General features: G+C 42.4%; 1 protein-coding gene across 1 annotated transcript in view; it reads left to right on the top strand.

The window, feature by feature from the left end:
• Positions 1-23,207, top strand: part of LOC106563311 (taperin) — a 29,365-nt gene extending 6,158 nt beyond the window's left edge. The window contains exons 2-4 of the mRNA XM_014128813.3: positions 19,142-19,340; positions 20,144-20,268; positions 20,440-23,207. Coding sequence (XP_013984288.3) covers positions 19,142-19,340; positions 20,144-20,268; positions 20,440-20,502 — 387 coding nt within the window. The 3' untranslated portion in view covers positions 20,503-23,207. The remainder of the gene's footprint in view (positions 1-19,141; positions 19,341-20,143; positions 20,269-20,439) is intronic.
• The last annotated feature ends 125 nt before the right edge of the window (positions 23,208-23,332 follow it).

Below are 23,332 nucleotides of genomic sequence, written 5' to 3'. Positions count from 1 at the left end.
CTCCTTCCTGAGCGGTAGGACTGCTGCGTGGTCCCATGGTGTTTATACTTGCGTACTATTGTTTGTACAGATGAACATGGTACCTTCAGGAGTTTGGAAATTGCTCCCAAGGATGAACCAGACTTGTGGAAGTCTACAATTTTCTTCTCAGGTCTTGGCTGATTCTTTTTGATTTCTCCATGATGTCAAGCAAAGCGGCACTGAGTTTGAAGGTAGGCCTTGAAATACATCCACAGGTACACCTCCAATTGACTCAAATGATGTCAATTAGCCTATCAGAAGCTTCTAATGCCATGACATCATTTTCTGGAAATTTACAAGTTGTTTAAAGGCACAGTCAACTTAGTGTATGTAAACTTCTGACCCACTGGAAATGTGATACAATAAGTGAAATAATCTGTCTGTTAACAATTGTTGGAAGAATTACTTGTGTCATGCACAAAGTAGATGTCCTAAACAACTTGCCAAAACTCTAGTTTGTTAACAAGAAATTTGTGGAGTGGCTGAAAAATGAGTTTTAATGACTCCAAAGTAAGTGTATGTAAACTTCCGACTTCAACTGTACATGCATACATGCATACATGCATACATGCATGCATACATACATACATACATATTTGATTCTTCAAATAGCCATCCTTTGCCTTGATGACAGCTTGGCACTTTCTTGGCATTCTCTCAACCAGCTTCACCTGGAATGCTTTTTCAACAGTCTTGAAGGAGTTCCCACATGCTTTTCCTTCACTCTGCGGTCCAACTCATCCCAAACCATCTCAATTGGGTTGAGGTCAGGTGATTGTGGAGGCCATGTCATCTGATGCAGCACTCCATCACTCTCCTTCTTGGTCAAATAGACCTTACACAGCCTGGAGGTTTGTTGGGTCATTGTTCTGTTGAAAAACAAATGATAGTCCCACTAAGCGCAAACCAGATGGGATGGCGTATCACTGCAGAATGCTGTTGTAGCCATGCTGGTTAAGTGTGCCTTGAATTCTAAATAAATCCACGTCACCAGCAAAGCACCCCCACACCACCACCTCCATGCTTCGCGGTGTCTCACAAAGGCACAGCAGTTGGAACAAAAAAAATCTCAATTTTGGACTCATCAGGCAAAAGGACAGATTTCCACTGGTCTAATGTCCATTGCTTGTGTTTCTTGGCCCAAGCAAATCTCTTCTTATTGGTGTCCTTTAATAGTGGTTTCTGATTCATGCAGACTCCTCTGAACAGTTGATGTGTCTGTTGCTTGAACTCTGCAGCAGAGGGAACTCTGGGTCTTCCTTTCCTGTGGCGGTCCTCATGAGAGCCAGTATTTTATGTTTTATTTTTGTGGTATCCAATTGGTAGTTATAGTCTTGTCTCATCGCTGCAACTCCTGTACGGACTCGGGTGCGGCGAAGGTCGAGAGCCATGCTTCCTCCTAAATACCACCCAACCAAGCCGCACTGCTTCTTGACATAATGCCCGCTTAACCCGGAAGCCAGCCACACCAATTTGTCGGAGGAAACACTGTGTCAGCGTGCATGCGCACGGCCCGCTTTGGGCGTCGCTAGAGCGCGATGGACCAACCTCCCCTAACCCGGACGACGCTGGGCCAATTGTGTGCCGCCCCATGGGTCTCCCGGCTGTGACAGAGCCTGGACTTAGTGGCACAGCAAGCAACTGTTATGCAGTGCCATAGACCACTGCACCACTCGGGAGGCCCATGAGTGGCAGTTTAATCATAACACTTGATTGTTTTTGCGACTGCACTTGAAGAAACTTTCAAAGTTCTTGACATTTTCCGTATTGACTGACCTTCATGTCTTCAAGTAATGATGGACTGTTTTTCTTAGCTTTTTTTGAGCTGTTCTTGCCATAATATGGACTTGGTCTTCTACCAAATAGGGCTGTATACCACCCCTATCTTGTCACAACACAACTGATTGGCTCAAAAGCATTAAGAAGGAAAGAAATTCCACAAATGTAACTTTTAACAAGGCACACCTGTTAATTGAAATGCATTACAGGTGACTACCTCATGAAGCTGGTTGAGAGAATGCCAGGCGTCTGCAAAGTGGTCATCAAGGCAAAGGGTGGCTACTTTGAAGAATCTAAAATAGAAAGAATATTTTGATTTGTTTAACACTTTCCAGGTTACTACATGATTCTGTGTATTTCAATGTAGAAAATGGTTCAAACAAAGAGAAACCCTTGAATGAGTAGGTGTGTCCAAACTTTTGACTGGTGCTGTATATGCCTTAATTTCTCAAAAATATAGACTAGCTTTCATTTGACACCCAATATGACGTGCTCCATTGAACTCATGGGTCCTTTAGCATGAAAATGACCATATGCCATTTAGCAGATGCTTCTATCCAAAGCAACTTAGTCATGCGCGCATACATTTCTTTACATATGGGTGGTCTCGGGAATGGAACCCACTATCCTGGAGTTGCAAGCACCATGCTTTACCAACTGAGGTACATGCAATGTTAGACTGACCCATAGGGTAGAATTAAGTAGGATGATATGATGAATCAGCAAGGTATCAAAACTTTCTAGCATAGACAATCTAGGCTTACTACCAAACACTAGATCCACTTTTTACTGCTGCATTTCAGAAAGGTTCTTGTACCATATCAAAAGTTATGAAGTTGCAATATGCCATAAATTGAAGAACTAAGATCCTAGCAGCAGTCGTTGTGGTTTACAATAGTACAATAGTGTTTAGAGAAACCACTTTTTAATTGTTGTGAAAATGCCATGCGTAGGGGAAGTAAAAAATATGCAGACTTAAATAATGCCAATGCACCGTGTCTGTCACACAGGAAGGCCAATGAAAGGACACACTCCTACATGTTTTTGTAGTACTTTCTACCCCTTTTTCTCCCCAACTGGTAGTTAGTCTTGTCTCATCGCTGCAACTCCCGTACGGACTCAGGTGAGGCGAAGGTCGAGAGCCATGCGTCCTCTGAAACAAGACCCTGCCAAGCCGCACTGCTTCTTAACACGATGTGTCGGAGGAAACACCTTACAGCTGTCGACCGATGCCGGCGTGCACGCGCCTGGCCGCCACAAGGAGTCGCTAGAGCGCGATGGGACAAGGACATCCCAGCTGGCCAAACCCTCACTTAAATTGTGTCTCCCGGGCGCGGCCGGCTGCAACACAGCCCGGGATCGAACCTGGATCTGTAGTGATGCCTCTAGCACTGTGATGCAGTGCCTTAGACTGCTGTGCCACACGGGAGGTCCCTCACTCCTACATTCTTATCGCGTTCTTGGGCTCCAGGTGTGAAAGTCCATTGTGTTTTAATTATTTACCACATCGAGTCATTCCTCGTCCCTCATCACACTTTCTGTAACCACACCCTTCTCTCCTCTTACCTCACGTCTTCGTTTTCTCCTGCATTCCTCCCTGTTGCGCTCTCCTTGCTCCCTCCTTGACTGTGTGTGTGTGTGTGTGTGTGTGCACCTTTTTGTGTGTTTGTCATAACCAAGAGGCGCAGTGCGGTTTAGATGAATCGTTTAAGTCACTCTCCTCAGCATCTTTTTCAACATGACTGTGTCTCACTGTCTCAAGCATGCCTGCCTGTGCCTCTCCAGTAGGTCTGTGTTTAATGTGCAGCTACTGCAGTGTAGAACAGTGTTTCCCTCCGGACCCATGGAGAGGTATAATTATGACATTGATACTGGGGCTACAGCTTAATTCTGGCGCGCCTGTGACAAGTGTGACATTTCCAGTAAGTGTTATCTGGCTGCAGGGTTCTTCTGTGAGCCTGAGCGGGCACGGTGAGAAACGGGACGATTGGAATGGGGCCATGCCAACAGGATGATGTCACAGTCTCACACACACACACACACACACACACACACACACACACACACACACACACACACCACACACACACACACACACACACACAGTCACACATCACATCACATGCATAACCTTCACAAATGATTATAGGCTACTTATTGTAATGAACGATATCAGCAAAATGGCTGCAATTTATCGACACCGACAATACCTTTTACGTTTATTGTCCCAGCTCTAGCACAAACACACACACACACACACAGACTCATACAGCCCCATGTCACTTTTACAGCCCTGCTAGTCACTGTAATTGGAATTGTCAGCAAAGTGCCATTGTCATGTTTTAATTCAGGCCTGACCCGTGTGTGTGTGTGTGTGTGTGTGTGTGTGTGTGTGTGTGTGTGTGTGTGTGTGTCAGAGATTTTAAGAGAGAGGAAAAGGGAAGAGAAAGTGTTTGAGAACAGGATGGACAGAATTCTGCAGAGGTGGTTTCAGAGGTGTATAAAAAGATGGCGCGATCATGTCAGGTGGGTAGATGGACCTATTAATATCACCGTCTCTGAGGGCTGTATTTAACAAACCTAACACAATGGTACGTCTTAGCTCTGCCGGTAGGGCTGTATTTAACAAAACTAACACAATGGTACGTCTTAGCTCTGCCGGTAGGGCTATAGGACCAGGGGTGTGTCAGAAAAATGTGGGCTATTTTCACAGCAGGAATTATGAGCGCAAAGGCTGGCGGTGGTGCGAAGGGGCTGGGTTTTGATAAATAAGCAATAGGTGTGACGAGGGTTTGGCCACTCACTGGCCAATCAGCTTGTTTCATGGCTTAATACTGCGTGCCGTTGTCTCAAGTTCTGTAGGTTATTGATGGTCTTTGCATTGTCATTCACTCCAATTCGGCTGGGGGCACGGAATATTCTCTTCCTAGTCCATTGTGGATTGATACAGTTTATTAAATAGCATCGGCTACAGTAACGAGTAATAGCAACAGTAAAAAAACATCTAGTGTTTGCTCAATAAGTTTGTTGACCGACAGTCATAATTATTGTAATTGGTTTCAACAAGTAAAGGCCTTCTCCTCAAATAAAGAAATACTAGGCTTCCCTAAATGGTATGTGTGAGGCACGTTCTAACTAAGTCAAGATCTAGCCTAGGCATACCGTTGATATGGTGTTTATAGGACTGAATTATTTTAATATGTTTGGAGGAGCATGTCTTTCGTAACCCGGAAAAGAGTTGTTCTTTGGAAATGGAGATGAACGCCGAATGGAGTAGCCTATGTAGGTAGACCTTTGTGAATAATGCAAAACCATGACAGCGAAAGAGTCACGAGTAGATCATTTTTAAAAACCTTTTTATGTATAGGCAACTTGACAAATGCTACTTGACAAATGCATGGTTAGGATAAGAAAAACACCACACTCATTGCTGTTGATCGCTATAGTAGGGTAAATGCTTTTTTTTTTTAATCTAAAGAAACTGAAAAAAAGCAGTTATTACAGGAAAAACAACTTAAATGTTTATAAATACGAGTGTCACCAGATCTTCTCATCTCTCGTTCCATGATGGGCATATAGCCTACATGGAGGGGTTTTACACACATGCAAAATGAGAACAGGAGCTGGCTAAAATAATGTACAATAACCTACATAAATAAAAAGGGGCTGTTCCCAAATTTGATATTTGAATAAAGCTTTGGTGATTTAAGATTTATCACAAGCCAAATCCTTTATGATAGTCTTGACTACTTGGCTAATGCATTGGGCAGGACAACAAAATAGCCTCCATTGAGAGGCTATGCTTGGTTTTTAATCAAATGAAATGGGGGAAGAAATGTTCTTTATGGGCACAAAAAGCACTCTCTTTCCATGTGCATATGGACGCTGTGCATCACGGCTGGATAGGTTGCGCTTCCACTGTAAAAATCTGTCATAGCCAGTGGGGATTTTAGCATGTAAATCTTGGTCGGGCAAAAAATCAACTATGTTTTAGATGCATGCCAGCAAAGCCACACATCTAAACAACACATTAATTGCACTTTAACAGTGACAAATGGTGCCTACAAACTGTTAGGTCCTACATAAAGCTGTCACAACAGCAGAGCTTTCTTTTCAGCACCATGAAGTGAATCCTTACCACCACTACACCTGGCTATCAGAGGAGCCTGGTCTGGCATCAAAACAGTTCATTCAGCCTCATTTACTGACTTAAAAAAAAAAAATTGTTGATATGGCTGACTTGCTAAAACAAATGTGGTTTCTAATGACAATTGAGATGTACCAACTAAGGCATAAGGGGACGACGAGTAGCGATGAGGCAACCCGTAATTTAGATTAAGAAATTAATGAGCGAGCTAGGACGGACGTAGTCAATATAACCATTTGTTCAGCCCTTTTGAAATGTACAGCGACAGAATTCAGAACATGGGCCGTTCTTAGTGTTCTCCCTGTACACCTAGTCAGAACCGTAGGATAAAAAAGGGAGCATGTAAGCAGACAATGAAAGTTCTCACAATATTAGATTATTACATTTCTCTAAAACAGGTTATAGGCTACATGTGCACCACCAAGTCAGAACAGTAGGCTGAGTTATGAGGGGAAAATATACCAAATTATTAGTGAGGCACATGGGCTACAGCTTATTACACAACATACACTTAGTACTACTTTCTTAGCTATAGTGTACATATCTCCCTTGCATATTACATTTATGCAGCAGCATACAATATATTTTTGGACTCACCTTGTTGTGCTGTGCTCACTTGAACAGGAAGGTGGTGAGGCGGTTCTTCGTGGACAATTTGTTATCAAATGTTGTCATTTCTGGATTTATGGTGCTTTCAAGACAACTGGGAACTCTTGGGGGGGGGGGGGGGGGGGGGGTGACGACAAGGTTGAATCATGACATCAGTGATCTTCAGGTTGGAGCTCTAGAAAGAGGCCCGAGTCCCCGACTTGGAATTCTGACATGGATGACCGTTCAAAATGTATGTTCCCAGTCGGAGCTCGTTGACGGGTCACCATTGGTCATAACCAACCGCGTTACCGCTAAGACCAGCTTTTGATGGGTTTTTAAATATCCCCACCAGCGCTGTCTGAAATTGGCACTTTGGCACAGGTTTTTAAGGACACGCCTCAGATATTGCCACCTCTGTGCAAGTGAGCTCATATACGAAAGGTAAATTACCCGTCGTGGGGTTTTAAAACAGAAGAGCTCCGGCTTTAACAGGTCGAAATTGCAAGCGAGCGCGCGTTTGACGATTGCGCTGGCTTACTGCCAGCCAAAAATAGAGCCCTCATTGTGTTCCTGTAGATAATCGTGCCGGACTGTATATGTCACACTGTGGGTGTTCAGTTCTAATGTCTATTTGTATACAAACAAATAATATTCAAATTCCCCTCCAACCCACGGACAGTTGCAGCGCCAACCACATGTAATTAGTCTTTCTCGCCGATGTCTATGTTGACATTGTGTGCTGTGGGTTATTCTATTCTTGTACTATGTGTTTCTGTGTGAAGTGTATGATCAGAGTCCGTTAATTCTCTCTCACACTGTGCCCTGTTTCTCCCTTTTTCAATGAGCATATACAATACGGTCTGTCTTGTCTCTAGTAGCATGCCTGTTCCTCTCCCTCCCTCGTTCCCTCTCTCTCTCTCAGCCCTGTACAGCCTGCTTGTACTCCACTTTCGCTCTCCCATTTCTTTCACTCCCTCACATACAGTGCCTTGCAAAAGTATTCAGACCCCTTTGGATTTCTTCACATTTTACTGTGTTACAAAGTGGGTGTCAACAATCTACACAAAATACTCTGTCAAAGTGGAAAGATCAAGATTTTGAAAGATCAATAGAAATTAAAGAACAAAAATATAGTTGTTGCATAAGTGTTCAACTCCCTGAGTTAGTACATGTTAGAAACACCTTTTGGCATCGATTACAGCTGTGAGTCTTCTTAAGTTGTCTAAGAGCAGTTTCATTCAATACTTGTCTGAGGGAACTTGCAGATGTTGTATGTATGGGTAACAGGAAGGGGTTAGTCATTCTAAAATCATGTCTACCGCTATTATACATTTTACTCCTTAACTAATTTAGGCTTGCCTAGACATAGGGGTTGAATACTTACGCAACAACTATTTTACACTGAACAAAAATATGAACGCATCATGTAAAGTGTTGGTCCCATGTTTCATGAACTGAAATAAAAAATACCAGAAATGTTCCATACGCACAAAAATATTACACTACATGACCAAAAGTATGTGGACACCTGCTCGTCGAACACCTCATTCCAAAATCATGGGCATTAATATGGAGTTGGTCCCCCCTTTGCTGCTATAACAGCCTCCACTCTTCAGGGAAGGCTTTCCACAAGAAAGATGTTGGAACATTGCTGCGGGGACTTGCTTCCATTCAACCACAACCATTAGTGAGGTCGGGCACTGATGTTGGGCGACGAGGCCTGGCTTGCAGTCGGCGTTCTAATTCATCCTATAGGTGTTCGATGGAGTTGCGGTCAGGGCTCTGTACAAGCCAGTCAAGTTCTACACCGATCTTGACAAACCATTTCTGTATGGACCTCGCTTTGTGCACGGGGGCATTGTCATGCTGAAACAGGAAAGGTCCTTCCCCAAACTGTTGCCGCAAAGTTGGAAGCACAGAATCGTCTAGAATGTCATTGTATGCTGTAGTGTTAAGATTTTCCTTCACTGGAACTAATGGGCCTAGCCCGAACCATGAAAAACAGCCCCAGACCATTATTCCTCCTCCCCCAAACTTTACAGTTGGCAATAAACATTCGGGAAGGTAGCGTTCTCCTGGTAGACTGCCACGTGATTCGTCACTCCAGAGAACCCATTTCGAGAAGTTCCTGACGAACAGTTCTTGTGCTGACGTTGGTTCCAGTTCCACTCGGTAGTGAGTGTTGCAACCGAGGACATACAATTTGTACGCGCTTCAGCACTCAGCGGTCCTGTTCTCTAAGCTTGTGTGTCCTGCCACTGTGCGGCTGAGCCATTGTTGCTCCTAGACGTTTCCACTTCACAATAACAGGACTTACAGTTCACCGGGGCAGCTCTAGCAGGGCAGAAATTTGACAAACTGACTTGTTGGAAAGGTGGCATCCTATGACGGTTGAAGTTGAAAGTCACTGAGCTCTTCAGTACAGGCCATTCTACTGCCAGTGTTTGTCTATGGAGATTGCATTGCGCTAAACATTACATTTTTTATTTTATTTAACCTTTTATCTAACTAGGCAAGTCAGTTAAGAACAAATTCTTATTTACAATGACGGCCTACCCCGGCCAAACCCTAACCCGGACGATGCTGGGCCAATTGTGCGCCGCCCTATGGGACTCCCAATCTCAGCCGGTTGTGATACAGCCTGGAATCGAACCAGGGTCTGTTGTGACACCTCCAGCACTGAGATGCAGTACCTTAGACTGCTGCGCCACTCGGGAGCCCTGTCAGCAATGGGTGTGGCTGAAATAGCCGAATCCACTCATTTCAAGGGGTGTAGACAAACTTGTGTGTGTTTTCAAATTTTGTGCACAAATTTGTTTACACTCCTGTGTTTACATCACTTTGCCAAGATAATCCATCCACTTGACAGTTGTAGCATAAATAAGCTAATTTAAACAGCATGATCATTACACAGGTGCACCTTGTGCGGGGGACAATAAAAGGCCACTCTAAAACGTGCACGTTTGTCACACAACACAATGCCATAATGTCTCAAGTTGAGGGAGCAGTACAATTGGCATGCTGTGACTGCAGGAATGTCCACCAGAGCTGTTGCCAGATAATTGAATGTCAATTTCTCTACCATAAGGGATTTGTTTTAGAGAATTGGGTAGTATGTCCAACCAGCTTCAAAACCGCAGACCATGTATATGGCGTCATGTGGGCGAGAAGTTTGCTGATGTCAACGTTGTGAGCAGAGAACCCCACCGCCACAAGGGGGCAATGGTATGGACAGGCATAAGCCACGGACAACAAGGTCCTGAGGTCCATTGTCGTGCCATTCATCTGCCGCCTTCACCTCATGTTTCAGCATGATAATGCACGGCCCAATGTCGCAAGGATCTGTGCACAATTCATGGAAGCTGAAAATGTCCCACTTCTTCCATGGTCTGCATATTCACCAGACATGTCACCCATTGAGCATGTTTGGGATGCTCTGGATTGATGTGTATGACGGCGTGTTCCGGTTCCCACTAATATCCAGCAACTTCGCACAGCCAATGAAGAGGAGTGGGTCAACATTCCACAGCCCGCTATCAACAGCCTGATCAACTCTATGCAAAGGAAATGTGTTGCGCTGCATGAGGCAAATGGTGGTCACACTTTTATGGACTTGTTTTCTGATCCACGCCTTTTTTTTAAGGTATCTGTATTCCCGCTTGTGTGAAATCTATAGATTAGGGCCTAATGAATTTATTTCAATTGACCGGTTTTTCTGTGTAATAATTGTAACTCAGTAAAATTATAGAAATTGTTGCAGAAAGTGTTCACACCCCTTGACAAAAAAATAAATAATACGAAGTGGGATTAAAATTGATTTAATTGTCTTTTTTTCCCAACTGTACCTCGTCCACTGAGTAACATTCACTGTCTTCGTGGTAACAGACAAGTTTTAGAACACCTACTCATTCAAGGGTTTTTCTTTTTTACTATTTTCTACATTGTAGAATAATAGTGAAGACATCAAAACTATGAAATAACATATGGAATCATCTAGTAACCAAAAAGTGTTGAACAAATCAAAATACATTTTATATTTGAGATTCTTCGAATAGCCACCCTTTGCCTTGATAACAGCTTTGCACACTCTCAGCTTCACCTGGAATGCTTTTCCAACAGTCTTGAAGGAGTTCCCACATATGCTGAGCTCTTGTTGGCTGCTTTTCTTTCACTCTGCGGTCCAATTCATCCCAAACCATCTCAATTTGGTTGAGGTCGGGGGTGATTGTGGCGGCCAGGTCATCTGATGCAACACTCCATCACTCTCCTTCTTGGTCAAATAGCCCTTACACCACCTGAGGTGTGTTGGGCCATTGTCTTGTTGAAAAACAAAACAAATGATAGTCCCAATTAGCCCAAACCAGATGGGATGGCGTATCGCTGCAGAATGCTGCGGGAGCCATGCTGGTTAAGTGTGCCTTGAATTCTAAATAAATCACAGATGGTGTGGGGATGATTTGCAGGTGACACTATAACACCTCTTCCTCCATGCTTTACGGTGGGAATTACACGTGGAGATCATCCGTTCACCCTCACCAAGTCTCACAAAGACACGGCAGTTGGGACCTATAAATCTCCAATTTGGGCTCCAGACCAAAGGACAAATGTCCACCGGTCTAATGTGCATTGCTCGTGTTTCTTGGCACAAGCAAGTCTCTTCTTTATTATTAGTTTCCTTTTAGTAGTGATATTTTTTTTTCTTCAGCAATTCAACCATGAAGGCCTGATTCACACAGTCTCCTCTGAACAGTTGATGTTGAGATGTGTCTGTTACTTGAACTCTGTGCAGCATTTATTTGGGCTGCAATTTTTGAGGCTGGTAACTGTAATGAACGTATCCTCTGCAGCAGAGGTAACTCTGGGTCTTCTATTCCTGTGGTGGTCCTCATGAGAGCCAGTTTCAACATAGCACATGGTTTTTGCGACTGCACTTGAAAAATGTTTAAAAGTTCTTGACATTTTCCGGATTGACTGGCCTTCATGTCTTAAAGTAATGATGGACTGTTGTTTCTCTTTGCTTATTTGAGCTGTTCTTGCCATAATATGGACTTGGTCTTCTACCAAATAGGGCTATCTTCTGTATACCCCCCTACCTTGTCACAACACAACTGATTGGCTAAAATGCCATAAGAAGGAAAGAAATTCCACAATTTAACTTTTAAGAAGGTACACCTGTTTAATTTAAATGCATTCCAGGTGACTACCTCATGAAGCTGGTTGAGAGAATGCCAAGAGTGTGCAAAGCTGTCATCAAGGCAAAGGGTGGCTATTTGAAGAATCTCAAATATAAAATATATTTTATTTAACACTTATTTGGTTACTACATGATTCCAAATGTGGTATTTCATAGTTTTGATGTTTTTCAATATTATTCTACAATGTAAAAATAAAGAAAAACCTTGAATGAGTTGGTGTTTTGGAACATTTGGCCTTGTGTTTTAGGTTATTGTCCTGCTGAAATGTGAATTTGTCTGTTGGAAAGCAGACTGAACCAGTTTTTCCTTTTAGGATTTTGCCTGTGCTTAGCTTTTATTACGTTTCTTTTCATCCTAAATCAAATCAAATGTATTTGTCACATACACATGGTTAGCAGTTGTTAATGCAAGTGTAGCGAAATGCTTGTGCTTCTAGTTCCGGCCATGCAGTAATATCTAACAACTAATCTACCAATTCCACAACAACTACCTTGTACACACAAGTGTAAAGGAATGAATACGAATATGTACATAAAAATATATAAATGAGTGATGGCAGAACGGCATAGGTAAAATGTAATAGATGGTATGGAGTACAGTATATACATATGAGATGAGTATTGTAGGGTATGAAAACATATAAAGAAGCATTGTTTAAGGTGGCTAGTGATACATTACATCAGGATGGCAAGATGCAGTAGATGGTATAGAGTACAGTATATGCATATGAGATGAGTAATGTAGGTTATGAAAACATTATATAAAGTGGCTAGTGATACATCTAATTACACCATCTACTGCATCTTGATGTAATTAATGTATCACTAGCCACTTTAAACAATGCCACTTTATATAATGTTTTCATAACCTACATTACTCATCGCATATGTATATACTGTACTCTATACCATCTACTGCATCTTGCCATCTTGATATGGCGTACAGTATATACATATGAGATGAATAATGTAGGTTATGTAAACATTATCTAATATAAATAATATAAAGTGGCAAGTGATAAATTGATTACATCAATTTTCCCATTATTAAAGTGGCTTGAGTTGAGTCAGTATGTTGGCAGCAGCCACTCAATGTTAGTGATGGCTGTTTAACAGTCTGATGGCCTTGAGATAGAAGCTGTTTTTCAGTCTCTCGGTTCCAGCTTTGATGCACCTGTACTGACCTCGCCTTCTGAATGATAACGGGGTGAACAGGCAGTGGCTCGCGTGGTTGCTGTCCTTGATGATCTTTTTGGCCTTCCTGTGACATCGGGTGGTGTAGGTGTCCTGGAGGGCAGATAGTTTGCACCCGGTGATGCGTTGTGCAGACCTCACTACCCTCTGGAGAGCCTTCCGGTTATGGGCGGCGCAGCTGCCGTACCAGGCGGTGCTACAGCCCGACAGGTTGCTCTCGATTGTGCATCTGTAAAAGTTTGAGTGTTTTTGGTGACAAGCCGAATTTCTTCAGCCTCCTAAGGTTGAAGAGGCGCTGCTGCACCTTCTTCACCACTCTGTGTGGGTGGACCATTTCAGTTTGTCCGTGATGTGTACGCCGAGAAACTTAACTCTCCACACAAAAACACTCACTAGTCCTTGCTGATGACAAGCATACCCATAACATGATGCAGCCACCACCATGCTTGATAATATGAAACTGTGGTACTCAGTGATGTATTGTGCTGGATTTTCCCCAAACATAATGTTTTTTATACAAGACAAATGGTACATTTCTTTGCCACATTTTTTGCAGTTTTACTTTAGTGCCTTGTTGCAAACAGGAGGAATTTTTTGGAATATTTTATATTCTTCCTCTTCCTTCTTTTCACTCTGTCAATTAAGTTCGTATTGCAATTTTGTTCATCCATTTTCAGTTTTCTCCTATCACAGCCATTAAACTCTAACTGTTTTGAAGTCATCATTGGCTCATGGCGAAATCCCAGAGTGGTTTCCTTCCTCAACAGCAACTGAGTTAGGAATGATGCCTGTCTTTGTAGTGACTGGGTGTATTGATACAGCATCCAAAATGTAGTTAATAACTTCACCATGCTCAAAGGGATATTCAATGTATGTATTTATTTTTTTACCCATCTACAAATAGGTGCTCTTTGTGAGCCATTGGAAAACCTCCCTGTTCTTTGTGGTTGAATCTGTTTGAAATTCACTGCTCGACTGAGGGACCTTAGAATTATCTGTATGTGTGGGGTACAGAGACGAGGTAGTCATTTAAAAATTGTTACTCACTATTAGGGAGTCCATGCAACTTATTATGTGAGTTGTTAAGCACATCTTTACTCCTGAGCTTATTTAGGCCTGCCATAAAAGGGGTTGAATACCTATTGACCCAAGACATTTCAGCTTTTAATGTGTAAACATTGCTAAAAACATAATTCCACTTTGACATTATGGGGTATTGTGTGTAGGCCAGTGGCACAAATCTCAATTTAATCAATTTTAAATCCAGGCTGTAACAACAAAATGTGGAAAGACTCAAGGGGTGTGAATAATTTCTGAAGGCACTGTGTACACATTTCTTACTCCAGTCTTATATTCACCTTAGCTTTGACATTGTAATGAAGTAATGGATGATTCATCTTGAGACTCATATTTCTGCATTTCATTTCTCTTAATTGGGGCTGGGCACAGTAGCTCACTTTTGTCATTCATTTGACATCTCTCACCCGTACACTCATTCTCTTTCTTCGACTATCTAAGAGACAACTCACACGGCAGCAAACAAACACTGTAATATCTTCCATCCCTCTCTCGGTCTGACTCACTTCAGCTTCATAACACTGTAATCCCTCTATGATAGCCCGGAGAGAGACACCTTATTCTCTGCCCAACAGGTGTACACACACACACACAAACATGGACGGACCGACCGAGACACACAGCTACAAAAGGGCAAACTGTGGAGGAGTGACTCACACTCTTGAGTAGGGTTGTCACGATATCCTACGATACCTGATTTTCCTTTCGAAAAAAAAAAAAGGTAAACACAAAGCAGACAACTCTTTTGGTCCTTTAAAAAAACCTACTTTATGTAAAATATTGTGTGCTATAGCTTGGAAAAGAAACTGGATTCTGGATGACAACATAAAGCTGCGTGTTTCCAACAACGCCGTCCAGTCTTCAGTCAGCTGTTCGTTCCACCATTTAAATATAAATAAATGACATGTTTTAAACGGTTATGATTGTTACTTTATTTTCATCACCGTCTTTATCCATAATTGTAATTTACATGATTTATACAGTAATTCTACCAGTCTTAAGATTTTCTAATGCTTGTTTGAGTTCAGAAACAAATTATTCCTGATGCTATTTTATATTCAGGTTAGTAGAGCTGGTCTCCCTTTTTGAGGCTTGTTTAAAATTGGAATTGAAATGAACATTTTTAGGTGGGCGATAGTGGAGTAACTCCAATCCATGCTCAATCTCCTCTTTACTTATGTGACAATGTATGTGCGTGGCTGCCTGGGTCCTCGAGTGTAGTAGGATTCTAATAGCAACTGCCTGGCAGGAGATTAGCTTTAATCAGGCATCTGGTCAGTCTGTCACCCACCTCAATGAGAGGCATTAACAAGGCAATCCCTCCCTCCCTATCACAACACACACCCACACAAACCCTGTACTTACTGCTGCTGTAGCTCCTTCCCAACTTCCACAGCAGAGCTCACCTCCAATCTGCTGCCAGACTGGAGGAACTCGACCAGACTCTACCCTCGCTTGTTGGTGCGCGTCTGTCATTGGGCAACATGTCTCTCTATACCCTCAACCAAACTAGGACAGAGCATGTTTGGGTGGCCTGTAAAATTTCAATTCTGTCTCGATTCCCATCTCGCCTATTTGCCAAGGCACATTCATACAGACAACCCACGCTCTCCCTCTGTTGCTTTGTTACTCTTTCTCGGTTGTTCTCGTTCTCTCCCGCACAAAGATTTGCAAACAAAGAAACATGATATTCAACACACCACAATTATACACTCTCACTACTCTCTTGAGGGAAACCAATCACGAACAACCAACACCAAACATACTCAAATTGGCCATTTCTCTTCCGCTGAGTCATTTCTTGGGCATTGTCCCGTTATTGGAGAGCGAGAGTGCTCAAACAATCCGGTTCTGTGGTGTCCGTCCTGCTGAAGTGTGCATTGGTGAATGGGAAGAGTCTGGGGCCTGAATCGGCCCTCTGTTGGCCTGACTCAGTGCCCAGAGAGGAGGAGGGCAATCGCTTCTGCTTCAATAATACAGGCCTTCATAGCCACGGGTGGGCAGAGCGAGAGGGGGGGGGGGGGGGCAGCCTTGAAGTCTCAGCCCAGATCTACACAGAGAGGAAGCTAACCCAGCGGCTAGTCTGATTTTATTGATACACTCCTCTGGCATGGAGACAACTAAAGCAGTACATTAATCTCACCAAAATGCTTTGGCGAGATTACGTTGAGCAGAAACCTTGGGTGAGATGGAGGGTTTTAGACAGAGCTGATGGTGTTTTTGGGGCTAGAGATCCAGTGATATGGGTTTAGACTCCAAAGGAATGGATTTATGTGCCCCGAAATAGTATTTGTGCACCTCATTTGGTCGTTGTCACTGATAGGCCACGGCTGTCATTTTGGATCAGCCATGGCCATTTTAGGCCAAACACACAGCAACTGAATGATAGGATCACAGGATTAAAAAAGTGTTTTTGGCTTGGGCGGTATACTTTAATGCTGGGGTATTTTGAAATACCCATGGTATGGTTTTCAATACAGTTTTGGTTGGGGCCTCCCTAAAGCTCAGGGGCCCCTGCCTCGCTGGGGTATGGAAAGACATGGTGCCCCTTGTGTGCACTGACCTTTTTTTAAATTATTATTCAAAAACATAAAATACTGTGTCATCATCAATGTGAAAAATATTGTGATAGAATATTTCGGCCTTATCGCCCAGCCCTATAAATCCACAGTATCGAATCGGAGTACATATAGAATTGTGAGAATCGCAATACATATCATGTCTGGACCTATGTATCGTGAGAGCCCTGGCAATTCCCAGCCTTATTTTCTAGGTATATATCTGCAGTATGACTAACAATACATTTTACAAATCTTTCTCTTCTTAATCATACACCGACACATCCAGAAGAGTGTACCGCCAACTACATCGAGTCACTATCAGTCAATACTTTTAAAAATGTCCATTCTTTAACGCTTACCTTTTAAAAATGACTATTTTACCCAACCTCTGCCAAGGTGTCTCTGTTAATGTATTTTTTGGTATTAAAAACTATGGATTCCAACTCTCACTGACCACTCTAACAATCAGGACAAGTACAGGTACACAGTAAACATTCCTGTATATGAACAGGTTATGTATTTTGTAAAATAGCAGAAAACAAATCATTCAGTCAACATTGATACCGGTTATAGACTGTCTATTAATGCAGCTGCCACTGTATTGACGCTATTGGACACAGTTTATCATAGCTTTATTACGGGCGATAGGTTCAGTATACATCACTGCATTCTGTACCAGAAAGAAGGCTGGCCCTACTTTGAAGTCTCGTAGATCAATGCATTGCACTCTTTATGTTTTATAAAGCCGTCTTGCATAAACCTGCCATATGTTACTTCGTTATTAATCTACAGACGTACGAGCTACCAGACCCGGTCTCAGGGATGGCTAACTCTTCGATCTCTATTGAGTTAGGTAAATCTGCTTTTAGGTTTTTTGCACATTACTTGTGGAATAATCACAAACTCTGATTTGGTGCCCCTAGGGCAATTCAGATGGCTCATTGAGGACTTTTTTTTTTTTTTTACTGAGGAATGTGTTTTGTTTTCGATGATTTGTGTTTTGAATCTCTGTTTTGCTTTTCATAATGTAAAACAGTGCTTTTTCGTATCTGTAAAAGAGACCTTCTCAGCATGACTCCCTGTCAAAGTACAGGTTAAATAACATTAAGTATGGAGTGGTAGTGCACGTTTGAAGTCACTAGTTTTTATAAAGAACTAAGGATATCAGCACCCAAAGAAAAGTTTGCAGTTCCACATGACAAGCGTAGGTACAAGGTACGTATTAAATAAGTAAAAATGTTCAAAGTATCCACTGATAGTGACTCAATGCAGTTGGTGGTACACTTTCCCAAATTAGCGATGACCTCTAAGGCAATATGCATCAAATTGTGTTTCATCAAATGACGAGTTTGATTAAAAGGAAGCCATTTTAGAACAGAGTTTAATCCATCTTGTAAATTCTGTCTGTAGAGGAGAAAAGTTTAAATCTCTTGTGATTGCATTGACGCAATGCTTAGCCCGTGTACATTTTAGTTTTCCCTGTCTGGCCCCTATATCCATAAGTCTAGCAGGCCAGACTGGGTCTGAAGCTGGGGTAGGGGCTAGAGAAGGGTAAGGGCTGGGCTATGTGATGGAGATTAGGGGTGATTTAGAGCAGTGCCTACTGAAGGGGATGGGGGAGAGGGGTTCATCAGATCCTCAGCACTGATATCAGCTGACTCCTGGGAGATGCAGCAGTACACTCTGTGCACTGTCTGCATTGTACACTTAACTGTCACAGCTTATTGGACGTTGAAGTTAAACATTGTTTTGAGCTTCTTTAAGCCTTAGGACCATTGTTTGCCGTTGTGAAGTTGACAGTCGTGTTCCGCAACATATTGCAACAGTCTCACCCCACGGTGGCATGTTTGTAGAACGCTGGAGTGTTGCCAAATGGAGATGTTTTACGAGCTCTCCAGCCGTCAATCACAATGCCAGCAGCTCCTGCAAGGCTGCCACCTGCCCTGTGCTATGGCACTAGAGACAGAAACTGGGAAATGAAACACAGATTATCATAAATTACAAATGCCTTTAAGGTAATCCCAATCAATAAAGATATTGTGCTTGGGTTCAGTTTGGTTCATACATACATGCATACATACATACATACATGCATACATACATACATACATACATACATACATACATACATACATACATACATACATACATACATACATACATACATACATACATGTTTAAATGCATCCAATCAAAGTAGGCCAGCCTGATTTTATGTGGTCATAAAATGATTCTGTCATCATAGGCGGGTAAAGTTAAGTATTCAGAATAAACCGGGGGTGCTGTCATACTGAACTAGTATTGTAGTGCTGATGAAGAAATGCTTCTTGTGGTAAGCTAAGGGAAATCCCAAGCATCGAGTTAGCCTAATGATGTCAAGCTTTGTACATTTAATTAAACTGAAGCAGACATTTTCCCTCTGGTACACTTACTAATTAAAAGTGCTGAAATGACCTGATATATTCAATTCCTAGCACTAAATCCTAAAGAAAACAACAGTCCTAGCATTTAACCACAGAGTCTTATGTTTGAATGTTTAAACACTGAGTCACTTCTCCTCCGTTCCCTCTCTTTCAGCTGAATATCTCGTTCAACGAGTCGAGCATCCAAAGCACCTATGAGTACCCCTCCGAGAGCAGCGTATGGGACAGCGAAGAGGAGGATGAGGAGGACGTGAAGGGAGGAGAAGAGGAAGATAAGCCCAGCATGGTGGGCCGTATCCACATCCCTCGTCCAAGCTTCACCAGTTCCCCAACTCACACCAGCAACAGCACTGGTGAGAGAACTAGAGGGAATGGGGGAGGGGGAAAGGAAAGCAGGAAATGGATAGCGTGAGAGGAAGAGAGAGGGGATGGAATCGGAGGAGTGAGAAGGATAAATGGTTAGAGGAAAATGAATCGAACAGACTAAACAAAACCTATTCTCATGGTAAGGAGGGTAAGATAAGGAAAGGGAGAGAAATGAATTCCGTCCACCCTATTAGTAATCTGGAAATGGCTGAATGGTGCTGAACTGCTCATGGTTATAATGTAGCATGGGAGACACCTACTGGTCAGAGTTAGCTTTACATCCAAACACATAGGAACTCTGCTTTTTATTTTTTATTTAACATTTTATTTAACTAGTCAAGTCAGTTAAGAACAAATTCTTATTTACAATGACGGCCTACTCCAGCCAAACCCTAACCCGGACGACGCTAGCCAATTGGGACTCCCGATCACGGCCGGTTGTGATATAGCCTAGAATCGAACCAGGGTCTGTAGTGACGCCTCTAGCACTGAGATGCAGTGCCTTAGACCGCTGCGCCGCTCGGGAGCGGTCAATTCAGCAGGCAAGAGCAATCTTTTAGTGGGATCTAACTGAACAAGTTGCTATTTATCTGCTCTCCCATAAAATCGATCAACAGTAAACAGTTGCCATGCAGTATGTCTCTACATTAGTTATTCATTACACAGCTTATTTCCAATCTTTAACTAACCCGTACATGAGCTCATGTTCTTGCAAGAATTCATGCGGAATATGTAATCCCATTGTGCTACAGATTTACATTGGGCTTTGCCCCATTTCCTATGTCTTCAGATCTGTCCAGTTACATTCCCAAGCACACTGTGGATTTTAACACCTGGCAGGAACATAAGCTTGATGACCCTGTTTACCAGGGGGGCACCAATTCCCAGCGCGCACAGATGTCAGAGGAAGTTATGGTGAGGCTTCTTTTTAAAGTATATGATGTGACTCATTCATTCATCATCCTTAACTTGTACAGGGATACTTGTACACTATAAGAATGACCTAACAGCACATGATTTACAAAGGTAGCAATATTTTTTTTTTCCCACCCTTTCCCTGCTCTTCATTCCCCATCTATCTCTCAGCTCACCCCAGCAGACAGCTCCTCTCTGTCAGACTTCAACAGTGAACCTGCGCTGTACTTCTGATTTGCCTGGACCAAACAGGACTGACCACTGCCCTCCAGTACCAGCAGCCGGAACCACAACCCCCACCTGGGACCAGTGAGACTAAGCAGAACTGGACATCAAATCGCACTTCAAAGCACTCCTCTTTTTCAAGTTTAGTTTGACACCCAGACATCAACCAACCAATCAACCACCACAGATTCAAGCAGCTGGACTGTCCTCACCTTGCCTGTACAGTTGATCTGTCTTTCCCCTCCACCTCCGCCTACTTTCATTGACTGCCATTGAGCAGTGATGTCTGAACCAGATCTGACAGACTGTATTTGATTGTCAAAATAAATCAGAGTTTAAGATTTAACATGCATTGTAATGCAGTTTCCCAGGCTTACGGTCTCCAGAAGAAGCCAATCTGTCTGCATCAATGTCTCTAAGGCTGTGTTTTACGGGCAGTCCAATCCTTATTTTTCTTCTCCATTAATTAGTCTTTTGAACAAGCACATCAGATCTTTTTATATCAGATCTTTTTCAGAGCTGATCTGATTGGTCAAAAGACCAATTTAGTGAAAAAAAAGATCAGAATTTGGCAGCCTGTCTAAACGCAGCCTCTGTGTCTCCCATCAGTCATAATGTGTTTGTGGTCTCCATGTGTCCTTCTGAAGGGGATGTATGTAGTGGTGGAGATCACCTTGTGAAGGTAAGTGACCAAATTCCTTCAAAACAAGGAAGCCATCAGTGCCCGTCCTTATCATGGTGAAGAAGAGACTCAGCGTTATCGTGTCCTGGAGTCCCAGGACGTAGGCCGAGGACTCCACACTCCGTAGGGGATGGCAGACGAATAAAAAACGGAAGACTTAAATAGTGAAAGGGTGCCACAAGCCTAGTTTATTGTTGTTTTGTACCTGCATGTTCTGATTTCTATTGACTTGGTTCCTCGTACTGTATGTTCTTTTTCTGTATGCTTTTAGTTTTGTATGTTTCCGTACAACAATGCTGTGTTGGAGACTTTGCCTGAAGAGTCCAGGAGCAAGCAAACTTCAACACTTCCCCCTTTAAGATTATGCAAAGCTCTGTAGACCTGCTCAATTTAATGTTTTATCGTTAAAGATCTGAGATGTACTACTTAAAAGATTGCCTTGGCAGGAAATTTGATACTATGAATATCTTCTCCGAGTACTTCATGTCAAAAGCATAGAGTATAAATGCCTTGGTGTTGCCTGGAATTAGACTCACTGTCTACAATGTTATTAGAACAATTTCACCTTTTCAGTGTTAATGTTTGAACACCAAGTGTGAAAGATAAAAATGTCCAACATAAACCACGAATAGCAAATATTGAGAGAAACCATGCGCCAGCACGTTGGTTTGTGAAAGCTTGAGTTATCGTAATGTTGAAGTTTGCATGTCGGAGACTCGTTCATGTATAGTATATGGATCAAATAGCTGGTATAGAAGGGAAGGGTGCGTCCTCATGGCCGTGTGTGTTTCCTTCACATTGACCATTGAATATCTTTTGACCTTTACAGCCTGACCTCATAAACCTTCACGTTCCATAGAGCGTGAGCTGGTCCATTTTAGTAATGAAGACGACATTGATTATGAAACTAATGATTGTGTGTGTGTATCTAAGACCTGTGGTGAAAGATTAACAAGTAAAAAGCTTTTTTTCTTTTTTCTTAAAAAGGTTGCTCCCATGTCTTTGAAATACTTTTGACTTAAAATGCCAATTGACTCAAGTGTTCCATCTATTGCTGTGGTGGCCACCTCTCGCATTCTCATAATTTTCCAATGTTCTCCTTTGGCCAGTATTGATGTCGTTTCTATAATCTACAATGATGTTTTCATAAGAATAATTTATTACTTGCATCTCTTAGGGATTTTTCTTCTTCATATCTTCAATCAAAAGAACGGGTTTAGATTGAACAGACGCACTGCGCTATTTGGAGACTACATTTTTCTGTATACTGTAACTGTATCATGGTTAGACAGACTTGGATTATGTTTTATGTCAAGATTGTATTTTCATTTGCACTGTCATTGTATTAGCTTTGTTTTGCACCTCAAAAGAAATACAGTGACGGTGAAAGTGGTGCTCATCAATCCATATATGCATCATCTCATCAGATAGAAATAGGTGAATAAGAAGAGTGCACTGCCCAATAATACCATGATCTCTTAAAATGTTTGCCACAACCTTGAAACGTTATTGGAAGACCAGAGAATGATCACTGGTTAGTGTCTACTGTTAGTCCTTCGATCAGTCTCACACAGCATACAGAGCACGCATGCCATTCATCTGTGTTAACTGCTGCCTTTGAGGACCAAATCCCTATGTAGGGCGACAGCTTTTCCTGGGAATCATGCGCTTCTAATGTTGGCTTTCATCGAAGCGGAGGCCCAAAAGCCAGGGCTTTATCATTGGATGTTCCAGTGGTCATACTGTATGTGACACAAGCAAGACTGAGATGGCTATTACCGTGATGAAGACTGATTCACTTGAAAGATTTGATATTGTCCTATTTGTCTGGTCCTGTTGAGAAGAAACAGTACTTGTCTGTCATACTGTAGCTAGAAGCCCCATCTCATCTCGTTTTTCTCTTCCTCTGTCTATAAATCTCCAGCATCAGAGAGATGTGCTTACTGTAAAATGTGTACTTGTTAATGCTTTGGGCAAAAAAAGATGTCAGAACTGTACAAATAAAAGCTCAATAAATAGATGAAGCCTTGAAGGACAGTGTGAATAGTCTGTTATCGTGTTTCTGGTGACTCTTCATCCCTCATGTGAAGGCAGAATCTCCCAATTGCAAAACATTACCCTGCCAAAACTCATAAATGCATTATTAAACCTGACCTA

This window comes from Salmo salar, chromosome 11 (genome assembly GCF_965601325.2).
Source record: "Salmo salar chromosome 11, fSalSal1, whole genome shotgun sequence".
Taxonomy (NCBI): domain Eukaryota; kingdom Metazoa; phylum Chordata; class Actinopteri; order Salmoniformes; family Salmonidae; genus Salmo; species Salmo salar.
This window is presented reverse-complemented; position numbering and strand designations above follow the sequence as displayed.